The sequence below is a fragment of the Pantherophis guttatus genome, chromosome 1 (genome assembly GCF_059756535.1).
Source record: "Pantherophis guttatus breed Tessera chromosome 1, ASM5975653v1, whole genome shotgun sequence".
NCBI classification, from domain to species: Eukaryota; Metazoa; Chordata; class Lepidosauria; order Squamata; family Colubridae; genus Pantherophis; species Pantherophis guttatus.
The window spans coordinates 39,656,540-39,677,686 of NC_142063.1; the positions used below are offsets into that span (position 1 = coordinate 39,656,540).

General features: G+C 35.5%; 1 protein-coding gene across 3 annotated transcripts in view; it reads right to left on the reverse strand.

The window, feature by feature from the left end:
* Positions 1-7,576: 7,576 nt before the first annotated feature.
* TECPR2 (tectonin beta-propeller repeat containing 2) overlaps positions 7,577-21,147 on the reverse strand; it is a 44,768-nt gene continuing 31,197 nt past the window's right edge. For all 3 annotated transcript variants that reach the window (XM_034418508.3, XM_034418509.3, XM_034418510.3), the window contains exons 17-20: positions 19,763-19,911; positions 11,444-11,585; positions 10,543-10,692; positions 7,577-9,675 (exon numbers count right to left, since the gene is read on the reverse strand). In XM_034418508.3, the coding sequence (XP_034274399.2) occupies positions 9,518-9,675; positions 10,543-10,692; positions 11,444-11,585; positions 19,763-19,911 (599 nt within the window). In that variant the 3' untranslated portion in view covers positions 7,577-9,517. The remainder of the gene's footprint in view (positions 9,676-10,542; positions 10,693-11,443; positions 11,586-19,762; positions 19,912-21,147) is intronic.

The window sequence follows — 21,147 nt, forward strand, 5'->3', positions numbered from 1 at the left end:
ACAATGAGAATTATAACTCTAAGAATGCAACATTTGTATAAAGCTTGATTTAAAAAAAAATCCAGGTCCATGCAATATACAGACTTGAAGGCAATAAACAGGAAATAATTAATTTTCTTATATTAAATCAGCCTACCTCAATTTAATAGTCCCTAGGTATATTAAATGTCAACTCTTGGAGTCCTGAGGCAGCATGACCAACTTTGAAACATTCTAAATGTATGGAGGACCTCATATTAGGGAAGGATGCACAATACCCCAAAGAGTATATGAAAAGGGTCTTGAAGTCTGAGCTCATATTTGGAGCAAACAAAGATTTTAAACAAATGGACCTACCAACTTCCTATCTGCTTTAGCCTTTATTGCAGATGGGTAACCCAGTTGCTAATGTTTTAACAGGTTTTTTGGGCATCAGGCTCCTTTCTGATTTTTAAAGATTCTTTCAGTTAAAAAAATAAAATAGAAAACTAGCAAATTGCAGAACAAAACATACTCTCCTCCATTACTTTTATTTCTGTAAAAACCTTTAGGCTCTGAACTGGTTGTACAGATGTTCTTTAAAAATAAAAATGATGGATGGCTGCATTCCAATGCTTTCTTTCAAAGTATAGGAAGGAGGGAGGGAGGGAGGGAGGATCATTTGTAATGATAGGAAAATATTCTGGAGGACTAGAAATTCATCGTTTTGTATTTGCTCCAATTCTGTTGTGATTGGTCACACTTTCAATGCCAGCCAGTTTGGGAATACAAATTGCCCCCTTCGAGACAAGTCTAGTGCCAGAAGACTGGAGAAGGGGAAATATTATTCTTGTCTCCAGAAAAGGAAGAAAAGAGGACTTAATAGTCACAAACCTTGCTATTGATAGTGGGAGGAAAACTCTGAAACATATCATTAAGCAATCTTTTGGGGAGCATGTATTTGGCAGAAGTCATGGTTAACCAACTTGATCTCAATTTTTGAAAGATTAATTGATCACAGGTGTGCTTCTGTTAAATGGATATAAAGTTTGCTGAACAATTGTACTCAATAAATAAATGTACTTCAATGGCTCTACAACAGTCTGGATGAGTGGTATACTGCAAGAGGCCATTCTAGGCCCTGCATATATATATATAGATACATATATATATCTCAAGAGAAGTAATCATTCTACTCTACATTCTTCATTGGTCAGGCCACACAACATTACATCTAGTGTGGTTACCAGTTTAGAAGAAATAGACCAACTGGAACATTATGGAGCAGGGCAACCAACATGATATGGAATCTGGAAGGAAAAATTTATGAAGAACAGCTGGAGGCACTGAATGTATTTAGCCTGGAGAAGGGGGGTCTGAGGGGGATATATGATATCAGTTTTCATAATTCTTCCCTGCTGTGTTCATCACAGTTTGGATATTGTTGGTAGCAAGGTGGCTTTTCAGTACCAACATTACTCATACGGCTTTCACACAAGTCTATTCCTGACTATGCTAAGCTGCCTCCATTTCACAAATGAAAAAGAAAAACAACTGGTTGTTGCCTCTTTTAAACAAGAAAGATTCAGATACCATTGCCAATTTTTCACAATTCACCTGAAGAATTGCAACACTGTGTTTCTAACAACCTATGCCTTATGACAAAACTCACAATTAGTTTGTGTACTGTCTACAACCTATATTTGATCAGCTGAGCTCACACAAAAACAGTACCATATATTAGCCAATCTCATTGCAGCCTAGCATATCATGTGAATCCATCTTGCGCAGTTATAGTTATAGATTTCTTCGTAAGTCAGGGCCAGAAAACTAGGTTAAGTACACAACAAATAAATGAAGTATTTTATGCAAACATAATAATACACCAAAAAAATTCATTTGGCAAAGACCCCTAAGAATCCATGAGCTTTTTTAGATTCCTTGTCAAATCATTATTAAGTTGATTAATCCTTGCAGCTGTTTTCTTGCCCCCATTCAAAACTGTATCCTCTCAAGTAGATCTTCAGGCAGCACAATGGTATTCCTAAAGACAAATCTGAACTTTCCTTGGAATTCAGTGTTGCTTTTTAAATTGAAAGCTAAGATATAGGAAGGCAGAATAATGAGGGATTGGGTAATTTAGGGGGAGCATCCCAGTAATAAAGCTCTTCATGATTCCTCTGGATCGAGGCTTCTTTTTTGAGAAGTACCTGGTAGGACAAAAATTGAGCAGAATTTCAACAGAATCAATTTTCTTAAAAAAAAAAAAAAAACACCTCTCTGGTTACATGCAATAGCTTTTGTTGATCCTCATCCTGAACCTCAATATATTGCAAGGCTGAATCACAGTCTTGAAAACAGGCTGTAGAGATTGTCAGCCCTTGGAGAAAATGTAACTTTCAAGGTTTTTTTTATCAGTCGGAAGTTATGCCAGCATTTTAACAGGTATTTAATTTTGCAATTTGTGCTTTCATAACCAGGTTCACCATTAAGCAAGCTATTTAGGGTGCATCAATAGAGATTTTTCTGGCAGGGATTCAAGATGCAAGGGTGGCATTCTTGTTCATGGCACCACAGCCTTATTTTGAATTCTGCAGATTTCTGCTGGGTAGGAGGCAATAGCGCAACAGCTGTGAGAAATCTTAAGTATGTAATTGGTGGCCTTTTGTTCAGCAGTCAAAAAAGTCTTTCCTTGCCTCCCACTTTGGCACCAAAGCATTAGAAACAGTTGCCCAGATACCTACAAAATCTTGTGCCATGTTGCTATATGAGAGAAAGAAAGGGGAGGCTCTGCTTTTTCTCTTTGGTGGGTTTTGTCTCAATAAGTTCCAAAGGACCAATCTCAGCTGGCATTTGAAAGAAAAAGTACTAATTGTCAGGAAGCAATCAAAAAGTATAAGTGATGACTAAGAAGTCTTGCTTCCATTTTCTTTCAATGAGGACTCTTATTATAATGGAAGAAAAGCACTTCAACACAGTATTCAAGGGGGATCTCATCAGGAATGTTGTTTGTAGAAAGCACTGGTGAAATTGCCAGATCCAAGCAAAAGAAATTGAAAACCTTACACATTTCATAGCATAGCCGTGATGCCTTGCATCAGTGAGATGGGTTTGTCCATCTTTTTTCTATTCTTCTTTAACCAAGGTAAATGCAACACTAGCAATTAGGACTGTTACCTGATCAGGGAAATCTCACAGAACAGTCTGATGCATGTTTATTTGGAAGTAAACCCAAGTGCAGATGGTAAGGGTGACTGTTAGATAAGAGTACATAGGCTTATGAAGACAACCATTTTTTCTCGTTTCCATATGTATCACAGATCACGTTCTATATCAAAGTCTAATGAGGTGGAGAAAGTAACTCAGTCTGCAGGCAAAAATGTGGCCATCTAATTTGTGGCCCATGTGCTAAAAGACTACTCCCAATTAGCTTATATTATGGGTCAGGGTATTATGTGAAACTACCCAATTCAGGTCAGTAAATCAGTGTCTGAATTAAGAACGTGTATGGGTTTATGAGCTGCACTCTAGCTATTGCTCATATGGGGTTCCTGCTATACCTACCAGAGCTAGTTCAACATTTATTTGCTTTTGTTTTTAATTAAATTTATTTGCTACCCATGTCACAAGGTCTTTGGACCCAAAGAGATTGCCTTACCTCTACATAGCAAGAAAAAAAATGATTAATTGCAGACTCAGCAAAATCTTATGAATACCGGTATGTTAAAGGAAATAGGCTGCATTTATATATTTAAAATAAATAAATATGGCATCATTCAAAGGTTGAACACTTAGATAGCTGAAGGCACCACTTGGTACTCTTGGTGAAATATAATCTAAGATTTCAATTTTCTCTCCTTCTCGTCTAGCTCCTCGTATATGGATTTAGGTTGGTATGGTTTTGATGATTCAGAAAATGTAAGGGAGTTCCTGTAGACGACTAAAAGAAGGCTATCTGCCACAGCCATCTCTGCTAGCCCAAGATCTGAAGTACTTCTTTTCATTTGCAATGGCCTAATACCAAGGGGAATCTGAACTTCTAATTTTTCTTTTCTTTTTGTTTTGTTTTCTTCATGTGACCTGTGATTGGAAGGGCTGCCATTGCCCTTGAGAGAGCCTCCCTCCCGAGATCTTTATTGGGCTACAGGAAGGCCATAAAACACAGCTCTTTCTTCAGGCATTAAGGACAGGACATTAGTGGAGCTTGGTATATGTGTTGGTGCTGGAGCTTTTTTAAGATGCCTCAGTTATAGTTAGATTGAATTCTGTATTATTTTATTTTTAGATTAATATGTTTTTATGCATTGTTAATATCCCAGATTTACGTGTTTAAGATGAAAAAATAAAATTTCCAAATAAGTTAATGAATGCTCCCAATATTCTCAAAACATCTCCTATAAAAATGAAGTATAATTATATTGGGGCTTCCTTCTCCAATCCAATATCTGTTATAACTTTGTGGTAAATTCTATCCATTATATCTTCTTTCAAGTAAGTTCTCATTATGGTGATTTTTTCCCCTCACTTTGTCTTGTATCACTGTGCCATGACTGGCCACAGCTCAAAGTTTGAAAAAACTACCTATTTGTGCACACAGTCTGCAGGGGAAAAAAAGTGCAACATTTTCCACTCCTGCTTCAGACCATGGAAAAGCCATTTAATCCATTAGTCCATTGCATACTTTTTCTAATTGATATTAAAATATCAGTGGTTATATCTTTCAACAGTAATAAAATGTGGTGAAGAGATCTTTTTTTCTCTATAGTAGAAAATTCTATAGCCAAAGCAATTTCAAAAGATATGCACCAGTAAATTCTCACTGAAGAAGAATCTTATTTGAAGTTCACTTAAAAGGGCAATTATTCTTGATGTGGTACTGTAATTGAATTGGTAATATAATGGAAAGCCAAAATTGCTTTGCAAAGTAATATACTGTAGGTAGAATCATACATAAGTTGAATTGAGGAGATATGTGAGGTCATCTATTGTCCCTATTGTAGAAAACAGCCAATGTTTCCCCGTTGTGGCTATATCTCAAGAGATATTTTGCTTTTTTGCAATTGTTCTACAAATAGAATACTATTTAAATAGTATAGAATTAGCTTTATTTATTTTAGATTGTAAAGAGAATCATAATGTTGAAGTTTTGCCCATTAAAAAAAAACATTTTACATTAAAGAGCATACACTTTTTTCTGGAGTATGAGTTTCCTACATTCATGGGGATTACTGTGTTGAAATGTGGGAGGATGTTGAAAAATCTAAAATTGCACTTAAACTTTTATGTACAACAGCATCAGATCATGCTTCCATCTACCATGTTTTGTGTAATATTTCAAATCAGCTGTGTAAAATTTTATATTGCTTATAATTATAAAACTTGTGTCCTTACTTTATACGGAATTCTGGCCATCTTGTGTTTAGCTGATCTAAGTTAACAGTCCAACATTTTAGGATTTACATCTTCAGTGGTGTGGTTTTGAATCTTTTAGAACTGTATGTAACTGTAAAATATTACAACCTACAATGTTGTCATATCCCTCTGGGTCTTGTTAACAAAAAGATCAACATTACTGTAAACAGCGTACCATGTCATGTATTTATTGTACATTTTACTATCTTTTTTGGAAGCTTTAATTTTAGTAACCAATGGCATCTCCTACAGGAGTAATTTCAACCAAGTATTCTCCTGATCATTCCTGCAGATAATTTGATCATTTCTCTTTAGTGAACAGCTTCAGCTCATGTTTTGGGGCTGTCTTGCCTGAACTGCCTTCAAATCATACCATAACATTTCAGTAGAGGAAAGATCAGGATTTTGCCTCAGTCATTCCAAGATGTGAATTTTGTTCAGCCATTGTTGTGTTACATGACCCACACTGCTTTAACAGTTCAGAGATATTCTGCATTCTCCTGTAAAATTTAGAATCCACTGTTCCTAATCCTAAAGCTACAAAGTATCCCCAAATGATGATAATCTCACTAATTTGGTTCATGGTTGGAATCATTAGGTTCTTTTCTTTGAATTCTGTGTTCCTCATTAAACTGTTCAATGCAAGAGTAGCCTCAATTTATTTGCTATTACCCATATCTTCTCAGCAATCTCCTGGAGAATTGCATACTTTGCACAGAATTGCAGTCTTTGCTCTTGGGGTGAATTTTGTTCTTGAAGAGAGTTAATAATAATGTTTCATTTTCTGCATTTCTATATGCAGTACATATAGAGCCGCGGTGGCGCAGTGGTTAGAGTGCAGTACTGCAGGCTACTTCTTGCTGATCACTGGCTGCCAGCAGTTTGGCAGATCGAATCTCATCAGGCTAAAGGTTGACTCAGCCTTCCATCCTTCCGAGTGGGTAAAATGAGGACCCAGATTGTTGGGGGCAATATGCTGACTCTGTAAACCGCTTAGAGAGGCCTGTAAAGCACTATGAAGTGGTATATAAGTCTAAGTGCTATTGCTATTGCTATATGTGTGACCATGGATTGCTGGAGGCTAAAATATGGTGTAGTATTTAAGGTGCAGAATTCAAGAGAAACCAAAGAAACTCAAATTCAAATCCACCATCAGCCATGAAATTTCATATGCCAACTTTGGCTCAGTCACTCTCAGCCCAATCTACCTCACTGGATTGTTCTTGTGGGGGGGAATTGTGTATGCGATCTTGAATTCCTGAACAAATGTATGACATGAGTAAATAATTTAAATGGCAATAATCTTGTAGCATCTATCATCCCGATAACCAGTAATCTTCTTTTTTGAATTTGGTAGAGATTTTGATCAAGACATGATTCATTTCTGTAAGTCCACGAGTATGTTTTCAAAGGCCTTTCAAACCCAGACATGATTGTTATCTCTTTGATTGAATACCTGAGTCAATATAGCTCCTTATGAGAGCTGAATATTTATTTTGTTAGCTGCCTCAAACAAATGACTCTGGGTGCTTTACGACAGTGATGGCGAATCTATGGCATGGGTGCCAGAGGTGGCACGCAGCGCCCTCTCTGTGGGCAGCAAGCTGTCGCCCCAGCTCAGCTCCACTATGCATGTGTGCGTGCCTCCCACCAGCCAGATGATCTTTGGGTCTCTGCTGTGCATGCATGGGCCAGGGCGCATGTGGGGACATGCACGGAGGACAAGCCACACACAGGGGATGCGCGTGCATTGCATTTTGGGGGTTTGGGCGCTTTGGGCACTTGGTCCTGAAAAAGTTAGCCATCACTGTTTACAACAACGTAAAGACCAGTCTCAACCCCCTCTATTACCTAAAAATCATACACATAGTTGCATAAATATACAAATACAAAGTTGATTGTGGTATTAAATACTCAAGTAGAACTGAGTATTTGATGAAATAAATAATTCCTCAAAATATGAGAAATAAGTCTTCAGACACTGTTTCCAACCAAATAGTATTATTAGCTCAAAACCTGGATCTTTGGGACCTAGAAAAAGAAACTGTAAAGTTTTCTTGGATGTTTCATTAATTTTATCAAAATGTTTATTATATAGCTCCATAAAACCAACTTAGGATAGTTTTACTCAGAGGCATAATAGATTGGGGCAGCCTGTATATTTCATAAATAAATATACCAAAATTAAATATCAAAACAAAAACACTTTTTAAGAAAAAGATCTAGTTTATTGCACTTATCTGAAAGCTTATGGGGAAAAAAGTCTATGGAAGTGAAACTATAATGGTAAACATTTCAGACTGTTAGAAGATACAAAAGAACTCATTGGGCTTAGAAGAGCTGTCAACACCAATTCATAATTATGAATCAAGCCAATCACACTATTATGCACCATATAAGCAAACTCGCAAACTAAGTAATTAATGAAAGAGGGGCCCATTTTAAAAAGTGTTATTGTGTTTATAATACATGCAAACATTATACATATTTTTGGGTACACACACAAGTGTGTCATTTTTTTTTCATTATTAGAATATGAATATTTGCCCAAAAGTGCATCATGGGGCCACTCCACTTGCTCAAAATTTCTGGACTTCAGAGAAGTGATGGCACTGGAATCCCAGTTGTCAAAGGACTTCCAAAGTAATATGTCAATTGAACTAGGGATAGATGGACAGCTACAAAAACCCTCAGAGGCCGACTCAAATAGATGAGATCTCAGAATAAAACAAATGTAGCCACTTGGTCACTCCAAAATAAAAGAACCAACCAATAACATAGCATTGATCATACAAGTGCTGCTGCTAATAAGTACGTCTATGGTGCCAAAATTACTTCTTATGCGGAAAATCCATTAATACAGTGTTGTATCAGGCAGTTTTAGAAAGAAAAAAAAAATCTCATTATCTCCACCCAGGTTCATCCAGCATCACTTCAGTTAGCTCATTTGCAGATTCAATAATAGTTGCTTCAAATATTCGGGTCTCAAATAAATATACATATATATTAAAAAGTACTATAAATGAAAACTATTGGGATTATGTTTTGTTTTAGAGTGTTCTTAAGAAATTCGATAATTATGACACATAAGCTGCAGTGATCAGTAAAGTATACATTTAAGCATCTCTGCTGTAAACATTTTAAATATAAGACATCGCAAGATTTAGCTAATGTAGCTAAAATTTCCTATTATAAAGGCAAATCCTGATGAGTACTACAACCTTTCTTTTGGGATAAGCTTCTTTAGTACTATATTTAGATTTGATTATAAATTATGGTACAAAAGGAAATACAGAATCTACTCTGAACACAGGCTTAATTCTGTCAGGCTAAATGTGGTACTGAATCTCACTCACAGAGCCACCCTCATTTTATTGAAATGACTTATGATATTGTGTTTAGCTCTCATAGGCATCTGTGGAACAATAGCCTAAATTGTTTGGAAAAACACGTAAGGCAATCTCCCCTAACAAGAAGCCCTCCAAGATACCTTACAACCAAAATGTCTACACTTCTCAATCAAAATGGTACTCATGGCTGGGAATTTGGACAGTTATAATCTCAATTCACAAGAGACTCAAAGCTAGGGAAGAATAAGGGAAACTAATGATTTTAGCCAAGTTAATCAGAGCAAAAAATTCAGTAGAGCTCTGATAATGAAACTTTAATCTGAGCACTAAACTGTGCAGCTCTTTCCACTGAAAAAAATAGTATTTTATTCTTTTCTATTAAAGGCATACCCATTTTTTCCTAAGATATTAATGTCCAAGATAAAAACAAAACAGTATTTTTCAGCAGCTGAGAAATATGTAATATAACAGAAATTCTTCCTATAAAGTACAGACATTAGCTTGCATGCTACAGCAAATTCATTTTGCTGTTAATGAGGTTAAATTGATACATTATGGTCAAAGTACAACTTCTAGAATAAAGACAAGTTCACAATTTCTTTAAGCTGCATTGCCTGCCTCACCTGAGATATACTGAACAAGACATTTCACTAAACAATTTGAGGACTACTGTATAAATTAGTCTCCTATATCTCAAAAAGGTAATGTTATAAAATGTTTGTGGCTTCAAAAGCTTGGCATTTCCCAAGTGACAGGATTCCCAAGGATGTGTTCTTGCTTATTTACTGTTATTCATTTTATATAACTTCCCACTCATCCTCAAAATCATCAGAGTGAAATGATATAGAAGCATCATTCTGTTTCTGCATGTTATGAGAATGCTGGAATGTCTTTGTGAGGCGGTGAATGAGATTTCCTGAAGAACCAATTGCCCATAGTTCATCTAGAGGTGTAACTGGGAAACAATAACAGCAAATTAGTTTTAGTATACAACATAGAAGAACCAATGACTCAAGAAATCTAGTTTGCCTCCAACCAGAAAAATGTGAGGCTGAATTATATTTAAGATTATGGCCATTGAAACCAATGGGATTTGTGGTCAGCATTAACATTTTTCATTGATTTAATGTCTTTGCAATAACAATAACAATGGAGTACTATTTGGATACCATTGGCACTGACAAAATCTCCACTAATCAAATACAAAATGCAGCTGCTGTACTTGGAAAAGCTTACATTCTGTGATGCTACCTTTAATATCAGTAAACAACAACATTTGCCTATCCCAGGTCCTTGGGAAGGACAGGAAAGGTGGATAAAAATGCCAAATTCAGTCTAAAAATCAGGCTGTGTGTGCAACCAACCAATAATAATAAATTAAATTTGTCAACTAAATTTGGAGGAAGAAACTTTGTCTCATTTTCTTTCCAACTTTGTCTAAATTAAAAAATAAACAGAAAACAGAAAAAGTCCAATGATTCAGTTGAAAGTAGTTGTTGGAATAGAATTCACTTGATATCACTTTGTATGCTGATACCTGTTTGCATGATTTGTTTTGGTAGTGAATGGCTCATGTGTTCTACAGTAAGGAATTAGGTCAATGGCAGTTTGTTATTCCAAATGGAAATAAAAACAATTAAATAATATCTCTTTTAAGGCTTAAAATCTAGATGTAGAAAGGAGTTGTGTGAAATTAAGATCCAACTGATTAGAACAGCTAGTATATTTCAGCTTTCTGATCCTGAATAAACAGAATTCCTGCTATAATCCCACAAATAACATGTTAATGGAGAGAGGGAGAGGGAGGGAGGGAGATACTCACCTGCCAAACAAGAAACATTTCCTGGAATCTTCTTCCAGTAATCACCTGCAGGATTTTTATCTGTGATGCCATATCGGCGTGCTACATCTCCATTTGGACAACGTGCCCATACAGTCTTCATGCTTATTACTAGCTCACTTGCCTGAAGCCCTAAAAGCCAAGACATTTGAGGTACAAACTTTTGAGATGGATAGTATGTCTACTGTATTCAGAAGAAACGTATCATTAGAATAAATTAAAACAAAGCATAAAAACAAAAAAAGGGTAGCTTCATACATTTTTTATGTACACTCCATGAAATATTTGAGTCCATTTATTCCTTTTTAATCTACTGGGCCTCACAACATCTTGTGATGAGTGCCACAATTTAGGATGTTGGAAGAGGGAGGAGGTTTTGTTGCATAATCAAAATGTGTTACAAAAATGTAAGTAAATTAATTAAGATGGGTCCAAGCACTGGCAATACAGGTAGTTTTTGACTTACAACAGTTCATTTAGTGACCATTCAAAGTTACAACGGCATTAAAAAATGTGACTTAAGACTGTTTTTCACAGTTACCACCTTTGCAGCATCTGTATGATTATGTGATCAAAATTCAGATGCTTGGCAACTGGTTCATATTTATGACTGTTGCTGTGTCCCACGGTCAAGTGATCACCTTTTGCAACCTTCTGAAAAGCAAAGTCAATGGGGAAGCCAGATTCACTTAACAACCAGGTTATTAACTTATCAGCTGCAGGGATTCACTTAACAACTGTGGCAAGAAAGGTCGTAAATGGGGTAAAACTCACATAACAAATGTCTCACTTAACAGAAATGTTGGGCTCAATTGTGGTCATAAGTTGAGGACTACCTGTACTCAAGTTACAACCAAAGCATATAGCTGTTAAGTAATCTTACCTGGAACCTGGTCCCAGTCTGTGCCTACTGGCATCTCCTCTGTAATCCCAGTGCGCACATGAACATTGCATTTGTTGTCAATGGCCCACAGACTCTGATCATTAGGACTTGAGTACACCCTGATCAAGTGGACTCCGGCTGCCTACAAAAGTAAAACATATTGTTTGATGTTACAGATCATATTTTGTGAATTGGCAAACTAACTGAAGGGAGGAAAAAAAATAAATGGATAAACCACTGATCAAATTAGTCAATTCTGGAAAAAGAAAATCTCAATGTCACATTACACACTACTCAGTAATGAAATAATTCACCATGAATTGAATATCAATGAAATTTCAGTAAGTTCAATTTCACCCCTCCACCAATAAGCATGCACAAATGGTAAAAGACAAGAAAATTATTAGAAATTTTTAACTGGTTCAAAATAAAACTAGGTTTAGGGAAATCAAGGGTTCAGAACATCGACCACAATTTTTGTGCAAGTTATATTACTTAAGGTGCTTTTTTAACCCAATCCAAAGGTTTTATATATACACATTATCCTATGTATTTATTTATTTCACTAACTATGAAATATATTTAACTGCTATATTTTGGGCTGTGTTTTATGGCTGTTATTCTCATAAATGTATATACACACACACACACACGCACACATAGTTAGTGAAATAAATACATAGGATAATGTGTAAGTGAATAACATTTGTAGAAACTAAGAATATATCCATCAAATGTTAATATAAAATTAGCTCTGTCCTTTAACATATTATTAAATCTAGTCATGTAGACTACCTATTGCTCCATTTTACCAATCCAACGTTTTTATCTATCTATTTCTAAAGATATTGCTTGAATTTTAAGTAGTGCCTTCAGTCTTCAAAATCTTTCCAAATTTAGAATTCCTTTTCTGAGGTTTTTAGTACTGCCCATTTATGTGAAACTGATTAAATTGGTTTTTTTTACCAGAATTTATTAAATCCATTGATCCCTATTTTTAAGATGTTATTTTGTAGCGTTTACAAATTATTTGATGCATACTGTTGTATAAATCATCTTTTTAGACTTATGGAGATCTTCCTGATATAGTTTTATCAGGTTCGCCTGATCCGCCAGTTGCGTCCCTTTCTGGATCGGGACTCATTAAATACGGTCACTCATGCCCTTGTCACTTCCCGCCTGGACTACTGCAATGCTCTCTACATGGGGCTCCTCTTGAGGAGCACCCGGAGGCTCCAGCTGGTCCAGAATGTGGCTGTGTGGGTGGTTATGTGAGCGACGGGGCGCTCCCATGTGACCCCCCTCCTGCGCGAGCTGCACTGGCTCCCGGTGGTCTTCCGGGTGCGGTTCAAGGTTTTGGTTACCACCTTTAGAGCGCTCCATGGCTTAGGACCGGGGTATCTACGAGACCGCCTTCTGCTACCAGGAGCCTCTCACCGACCAGTACGCTCCCATAGAGAGGGGCTCCTCAGGGTGCCGTTGGCCAAACGTCAACTGGCGGCCCCCAGGGGGAGAGCCTTCTCTGTGGGAGCACCTGCCATCTGGAACGAGCTCCCCCTGGAGATACGGAGGATCCCGGACCTGCGCGCTTTCCGCCGTGCCATCAAAACATTTCTTTTCCAGCAGGCTGGCCTGGCCTAACCTTTCTTTTAAACTGTTTTTTAAAAATTTTTAAATTTTTAAATTTAAAATTTGTCTAATAAATTTGGGGTTTTAAAATTTCATTTTCTGGGCCAATTATTTAATTGTATTTTAATGGTGTTTTTTTTTAACATTTGTATTATATGTATTTTATTTGGCTGTTCACCGCCCTGAGTCCTTCGGGAGTAGGGCGGTATACGAATTCAAATAAATAAAATAAATGAAAATAAATAGTCCAGCATTGATGGAACACACTTTTTATTAGCCTGTTCATCTTATCTGAAAACCAACTAGGAAAGTTGTTCTAGAAGGTTCTATGCATTTAATTCATGAAATTATATTTATGATGCCTTCAATGATATATAGAGTTCCATTAGTGTTCTGACTGGATTAGTCTCCATTGCCTTTTTGTTTCTGCATTACTGTTTTGTACAGCAAACCTGAAAAGGGCACACAGGTTTTCATGAGCTCTATTCAACTGAGACTCCAGAGTCTACAGGTAACCCCGACACCATTTTTTGCTTTTTTCCCAAGAATGAAAGACAAAATTACTGTCCCCAGCTACCTTTATACCTAAGGCATGACTCATATTCTCCCAGTTTCTAGCCTGGCATCTTTAATCACTATACCAAACTGGCTCTCTAATTATATTCCAGCAGAGATAAAATGTATAGCTTGATCTGATAGTGCAAATTCAAATCTCCTTCCGGTATCCTTTATCATTCACCATCATCATTCAGATTTTTCATTTGCTGAGAACCATAAAGCTACCTTAAACCTTATTTATTTATTGTATATGATAACAAAGGGACTAACATTAAAAAGCAGAATGATTTAAGTGGTACCTGCTATTCTAGCTACTCTTACATTCAAGTTCTGATTAATTCTACATTATCACTTAAATTATGTTTCCAAATAGCTAATCCCTACTTTTTAAATGCAAAGGAGCTTTAAAGGGGGAGAAAAGTAGACAGCCTATTTAAACCTTTCTTTTAATCACAAAACAACTTAATCTCTCTTTTATAACTGAAAACATGGATGAAAGCCACGTGAGCAGAAGTTCAACTGTTTAAAAGGCATCCAATTGAAGGCTGCCAAGAATATAGCCTCCTTCTTGCAGTTCTCTACTTGTGCCTGTCTATTCCAATTTTTTCCTCTTCAGTAGAAAGAAATAACATTATTATTTCATTCTTCCAAAACATTCTTCCATTCTTCATCCAAAACAGACGTCAGCAATTTTCTGAATGGAGGCTGCAATGCATTCCTCTGTATATGGGATCATCGGAATGTGGTAATTTTGGACCAGTTTTGAGGACATTAAGAGCAAGAATGGGAACTGTAACCCCCTGGGAAGCATTTCTTTCAGTCCCATACTTAAACAGCTAAAATTAGTGCCACCAACATTCAGTAATAAAATAGTCAGATTTTAGAGGGCAATTTTGGATTACTTGGGGAGATCTGCCACTCAGATGCATCCCACTAAAATTAATCATTCTGCTACTGAGAAGCTGGGGGAGGGTTGCAACTGATGTGCATACACAGCTCTGAGCTACAAGTTGTTTACCTCCCCTTAACATGTTCTTCATTTAATCATGGCCTTGCTGAAATAAGCACATATTTGCATAAAAATCTATACATACATTATTTTATTATGTTATGAATATCAATACTGAAAACACTGAAGCCTAACATTAAGGTGTGTGTGTGAGAGAGGGGGGGAGGGGGAGAGGAAGGCAGAGAAGAGAGAGAGATTTTGGTATACCTGGTGTCAAGCCAGGGATATCAGGAGTGTAAAGATTTATTGCAAGCTTAAGCTCTCTACAAGAATCTGAGCTACTAATGGTCAAAGGTAGGGAATGTGGAAAATGTAGGATTCTTTGTACAGCATAGTTCTTCCATTTATCATCCGTTTGCTATGTGGCAACCAGAGCCATTCTTGATATAAGCACACCAATGATGAAATTGTTTCTTTATTTAATTATGGCTAGCACCAAGTTAGTTAGCTTTTAGTACAATTAAAGATCTATTGATTGACTTTTGGCAGAACTTATACTACAGTATTACTTAGCACATTTCAATTTGTTTTATCCTGTTTTATGGCTGTAGGTTTCAAAATGTTCTATTGTTCTATTGAGATTAAAGAGCATAATTATAAGGTTGTTTGGAAATGGTATTTGACTCCATTAAGATTGTCATTGATGGATAACAAAATTAGTAAACAATGTTGGAGATGTGATATGGAATTAGGACTTATGAACATATGTGGTACAAATGTGATAAAGTTAAAAAGTTTTGGCAACAATTGGAGGAAATGATATTTGAAATGATGGGGAAAGTAATAATATTGAGACCAGAAACTATATTACTGTTGATAATTAAGGAAATAGAACCAACAAAATATGAGAAAGAATTGATTAGAATTATGATTATAATGGGTAGAATTATAATAGCCAAATATTGGAAATTAGATGTGAATTTTAGAATAGAAGAATGGTATTGTGAAATGTGGAAATTAGCTCTAAACGATAAAATGACATGTGATATTAAAATTAGAAATGGTGACTATAAAGAAGATATTTTCTGGAAAATTTGGAAACCATTTGTGGACTATGCGCTGGGAAAATTGGATGCTTCGGTACCTGTACCCCGAGAACATGGATTTTGGCGATCATGAGGATATATCCGAAGAACCAAATCTTCCTTTCTTATGTATAGCACAGGGTGAAGTATTGTATATGTTGTTTGTAATGTTAGTAATTAAAAAAATAAAAACAAAAAAAAAAAACCCCAAAATATTCTATTGTTTTAAATTTTCAGTGGTTTAATTGGTTAGTTTATTAACACAATTTGGGATTATTTTTAAAGAAAAGCAAGCTAAAATTGTTGTACCGATAAAAAATTAATAGCAGAGATTAGTGACATACATAAATATAGTAAGTAGGGAATAAAGTGGAAGATAAAATGAGTAAGAGAAAAACCAGCTGATAAAGGTAGTAAAGTTTCACTTTATAAAAATACAATTTGCAACTCCATCATACTTTCAGGATAGTACTGCCCAATTGCTGCTATAATGAGAATATTCCCTCATTGACCTTATCCTGCAATCTCATTTTACATATTTCATTTTCAAAGTAGAACTCGGGTGCCCTAAGGAAAATTTACTCTGAACATGTGCTCCCACATGCATGTGATGACACATGCATGTCATCATAAAACCTTTTTATAGGTCCATCTAGGGATAAAGGTGTTAATCTAACTTTTCTACTTTATTTGGATTTTTTAAAAATGTGAGTTCTTCCTGGTGCATTTGCTTCTTTTAGGCATAGCTGTTTTAAGAGGGAGTGGGAAAATAACTGTTTATACCGATGGTATGCTTCAACAACAGAATACAAATATCATCAGATCTTAAAAAATCTTAGATGTGAAAGATACTCTATATCCTGTTCACTTAAATACTCCTGTTTACTTCAGCTTTCTCTGAGATTTGGCTCCAGACTGTTAAAAGTTTATTCCCAGAGTATAAATCATATTTCAGTTTTCTTTTTCCCTGCTTAAGGTTTTCTTGCCTATGCAAATAAATCATGGCCTTCATGTTCATATACTGAGACATATGTAGAAGGGTGGGAAACCTCACATTGAAAACAGCATCATTTATTCCTTCTCCATAAACAAAGCAACAAGTGTTTTATTAAGTATCATCTTTCTCTTGTTTAACACTGGGACTGCCCTAATTTTCAGCAAAGAGAAGTTGTTTCATCTCAGTGGCTCTAACTGTCAATTCATTTGTTAATTATAATAGTTCTGCAATAATTAGATTCTGTTTAAATTTTTAACCTTAGGACAAGTCCCTGTAGTTTTTTGGCAAATAGAAATCCTTCCAAGGGCTAAGAGTGGGTGGGTCACCCAACTGGCTTTGTGCCTAAAGTGAGCCTTAGGGTCTCCCAGCTTCTAGGCTAATGCCTTAAGTATTGTAATTATCTATTTGTTTGTTAATTTTATATTTCTGCAATAATGAGAGATTATGTTTAAAACTTTAGCCCTAGGCAATAATAAACTGAAGGCTTCTATTGCTTAAGGCTATCCAATTAACCTCTTCATAAAGCAGTAGAGATCATAACATAATACTAAAATGTAATATTCAATATTGTATCATTTTCTGATTAAGCCAATACTGACAGATAAAAGACGCTTAGAATTTGAATTAAAATAATCTCTGCATCTCTTGAAAAACGTGCCTATTCAAGAGAACAGTGTAATATAGCATGATCTAGATTGCTGAAATAACTCAGAAGTTGTTCAAACTGCCTTTTGGATTTTAAGATCAGTTAACTTAAATTGAGAAATGGTTTTCCTATTTCCTAATTTTTTGGGGGGGAGTAAAGGAATGAGAGAGGAAGGAGGGGGAAAATGATAGCAGTTTTTATTTTGATTAATGTTTAAATCATTTTAAATGACATCCCTAATGAACTCTATATTAATTTAAAAATATGAAGTGTGTATATATATATATGGTTGAAGTGCTTTAAGCACAAAATAAATTGATCAATAATGATGTCCTTCTTTGCAAATGATACTGACTAGATTTAGAACTCAATGGTTCTAAACAGTGTTACATAGTAACTATTAAGAAAATAAAAATTCCTCTGCTATTATAGCCATAAAGTACTTGCATTTCTAAAAAGAAAGAAAGAAAACAAGCTTAATTTAATCCCAAGAAGAATTTCTGCAAAACTACAGTATATAGTGCTGAATTATATAAATGGTATGGAACTAAATTAGCACAGATAGTTGGTTATTTTTTGAGATTCTTGAAAGCCAGTGTAGAAAATAAAACTTTCAGTCAAATATAACCAGTGATTTTAAAATGTGGAGTTCTCATAAAGTAAAAGGAAACTAGCCAGCTTGCTTGCAATTTTAAGAAAAACAGACTGGGTTTATAGTGTCATAAAAACTTTTCAATACCCTAGTTACTCCCTGCATGACATTTACTGTTCTCAATTTATGAACAATTCAAGCAGGATGGAAAACAAATATATTATATTATATTATATTTGTTTTCACATGGGAGAAAACCAGAGCCATCCCATAACCACCAAGAGAACCAATGAAAGGAATAGATCACATTCTTTAGTAATGAGCCCCCATTTAATTACCAATTATTCTAAAAGCCAGATTCACAGCAGAGGCAAGAAACTTGAGAAAATTTAAGCAACTATCATTAGGTTGTAGGTTTATGATTTGTATCAGTATGGCCAGCAGAACATAATTTTGGAATGTAAGATGAGAAAGAAAATGTAGCACTTCATTGGCAAATTGATTTGTAAGTTAGGAAATACATCAAATGGGGAAAATTATACTTGCAGAGCTTCATATTTCAAAGAAATCCTAGACTCTATCTGCACTTCATCTCCATCACTGTGAATATGATACAACATAATCTCAGTAAAAATAATCAACCTTCAATGTATCCTAATGGTTCATTTACAATGTACCCTAAATGGTTCAAATATAAAGTATTTGCAGGTTAAACAGTAGATTAAAGCTAGTAAATTTTGGCACATTGTTTATTTAGACAAGATAATGTTGCATTTTCAAAGTTGCATGGAATAACACCCGGCGTTATTATATAAACAAATTTTAATTCTGGGAAATAAAACAATTGCTTGTTCACCAAGATTTGTTTTATTTGCTTTGTATTGTTGTTTGGCAAGAAAAAAACATTTATTTATTGGGTTTATATGCTACTGAATCAACTCATGTGCTAACAAGATAAAACAAATAAAACCACTATGAACCAAGTTGTGCTTTCGTTTCCCTTCTTCAGTATGGGGGCATGGTAATCACTAGAGCAAGGTACAAAGTGGACATTAATATTCTCTCCCTTCTGTTTTTCTATCTGCTTACCTCTGCAGTGAATAGCAGCTGCTGATCCTGACACCATGCAGAATGAAGTAAATGATGACATAAGAGAACATATGACTGAAATGGCTTTCAGAATGTATCTTGAATTTGCTGTGAGAAAGCCCTAAGGGGCCCAGAGGCAGGGAAAAGGAGAGAAGAGGGAGCCATTATCCCTGTAGCTACTATGAGGAGTCATGCCAAAGAGAAGCAGTGCTACTGGTGATTTAGGCATTTAGGAAAAACTCAGGCTTCAGGGACTGGATAATGTTTCAAGTGCTTTAATCAGCGGCAGTTATATCAGCAGGTCTGGTTGGTATTTTCTTTTTCATCATTTTATATTGCCTTGAATGTATTCTGTATTAGCAGTTTTAAACAGAAAATAATTATTGATGGTCAGGCTTCAAGAAATTTAACCTTAGTTGTCATGTCACAATCTGTGTTGCATTCCCATCACCAGGCTAGTTAAAAAACAAATGTAAAAATTCATCAAATTTTCATATGTAAACCAGAGCATTCACAAACCACACTTCACATCCTTGAAGCATTTTGTTCGTCAACGTGGAAGTCACATGTATATGAATAGCAGAATATCACACTAAATGTTCCAACCCAATTTCATTCTGAAAGTGTACCTATTCAATAGAATTTTTAAGCTCACAGCTTTAATATTCTTTAATATCTTTAGATCCATAATTGGAAAAATGCAAGACCCTTTCATGTCAACAACATACAGAAAAGTAACTAGTTGAAAGTTAAAAGAAAAGTGGCTTATTTTACCTGGATGGGTGGCTCAATCATTATCCACGCAGGCAGCATCAAATTTGGATTCAGAGGCTGAGTTCCAACTCGGAAATAAATCCCACCACAGCTGTCACAGGCCCAGATGTGCTGATTTCCACATGCTAAGCTTGTAAGTTTCACAGCACCTAAATAGAAATGGAGGATTTCAGTTATGGTAGTTAGCCTCTTCAACTGTGATTTATGACACCAGTTAGATTTAACCTACACAATTACTGTATTCCGCCCTGCCCCAGACTAATAATTTCAGGTGAGTGGGGATAAAATATTAGAGAATTCTCCAGTATTCTATGGCCATTTTAACATACAATGAAAAAAGGAGATCTGAGTATACTTTTCCTTTCATCAAAAATAGTTTGGACATCAGATTTATTAAGCAAGTAAGTCCCTACCGCCAAAAACCACAGTGCTTCTAATGTGCTCTCAAAATACCAAATGTGCCTATCAGGCCCAATGTTGGACACTCCTATTCTGAATTATCTAGAATGAACTCCTCTGCCCTCATTTGACATTCTTTCCACATACAGACCTTGGAGGGAGGAGGGGGTAATTGCTTTACTATTTGCTTTACTGAAGAGGTTTCTATACTTGCAGAGGAATTCTCAAGTGAAATTCTCTTTCACTGCCAATAATAGATAAGCTTCCATTCCATTTCAGATTACTTTTAAAATCTGAATTACAGTGCAATTCGAAAGCAAGTATGTGACTTTTGGGCCTGTTATTAACATGCCTTTTTTAAATGTAGAAAGTTCTGTCTATTGAAGCATCTTAGGGTAATAGAACACTATATATATATATATATATATATATATATATATATATATATATATATATATATATATACACACACACACACATATACACATATACATATACATACATACATACATACATACATACATACATACAGAGAGAGAGAGAGAGAGAGAGAGAGCTATTAAAATAATATATCACTAAATGAGGAATAGAGAAAGAATGCAATGTAAAGGAACACAATTTGTTGTATAATTAAGAGATGCAAGTTTTCACATGAACTCAAGTGAACTCGCTCTGGGAGACTGTTAAGCTTACAAAGTCTAAATACATTTTAATGTTTCACATTCCAAATGTTACTAGCAAATAATGGCTGCTGATGAGATCTATGGGATAAATATCTCAAGATTAGTTATTTTCATTTCCAGTATACTAAGCTAAATAAGAAGCACTTATCTTAAAAGAGCTATGATTCAAAGGACATGAATTGTACAACAGCATCAACATTTTGCTGCTTTCTCTAAGATTGAAATACAAAGTATAAATATGTGAAATAAATCTCTCCAGTTGTCTGTCAATCTTCCAATAACAGAATATTTGTTCCTAGAAAT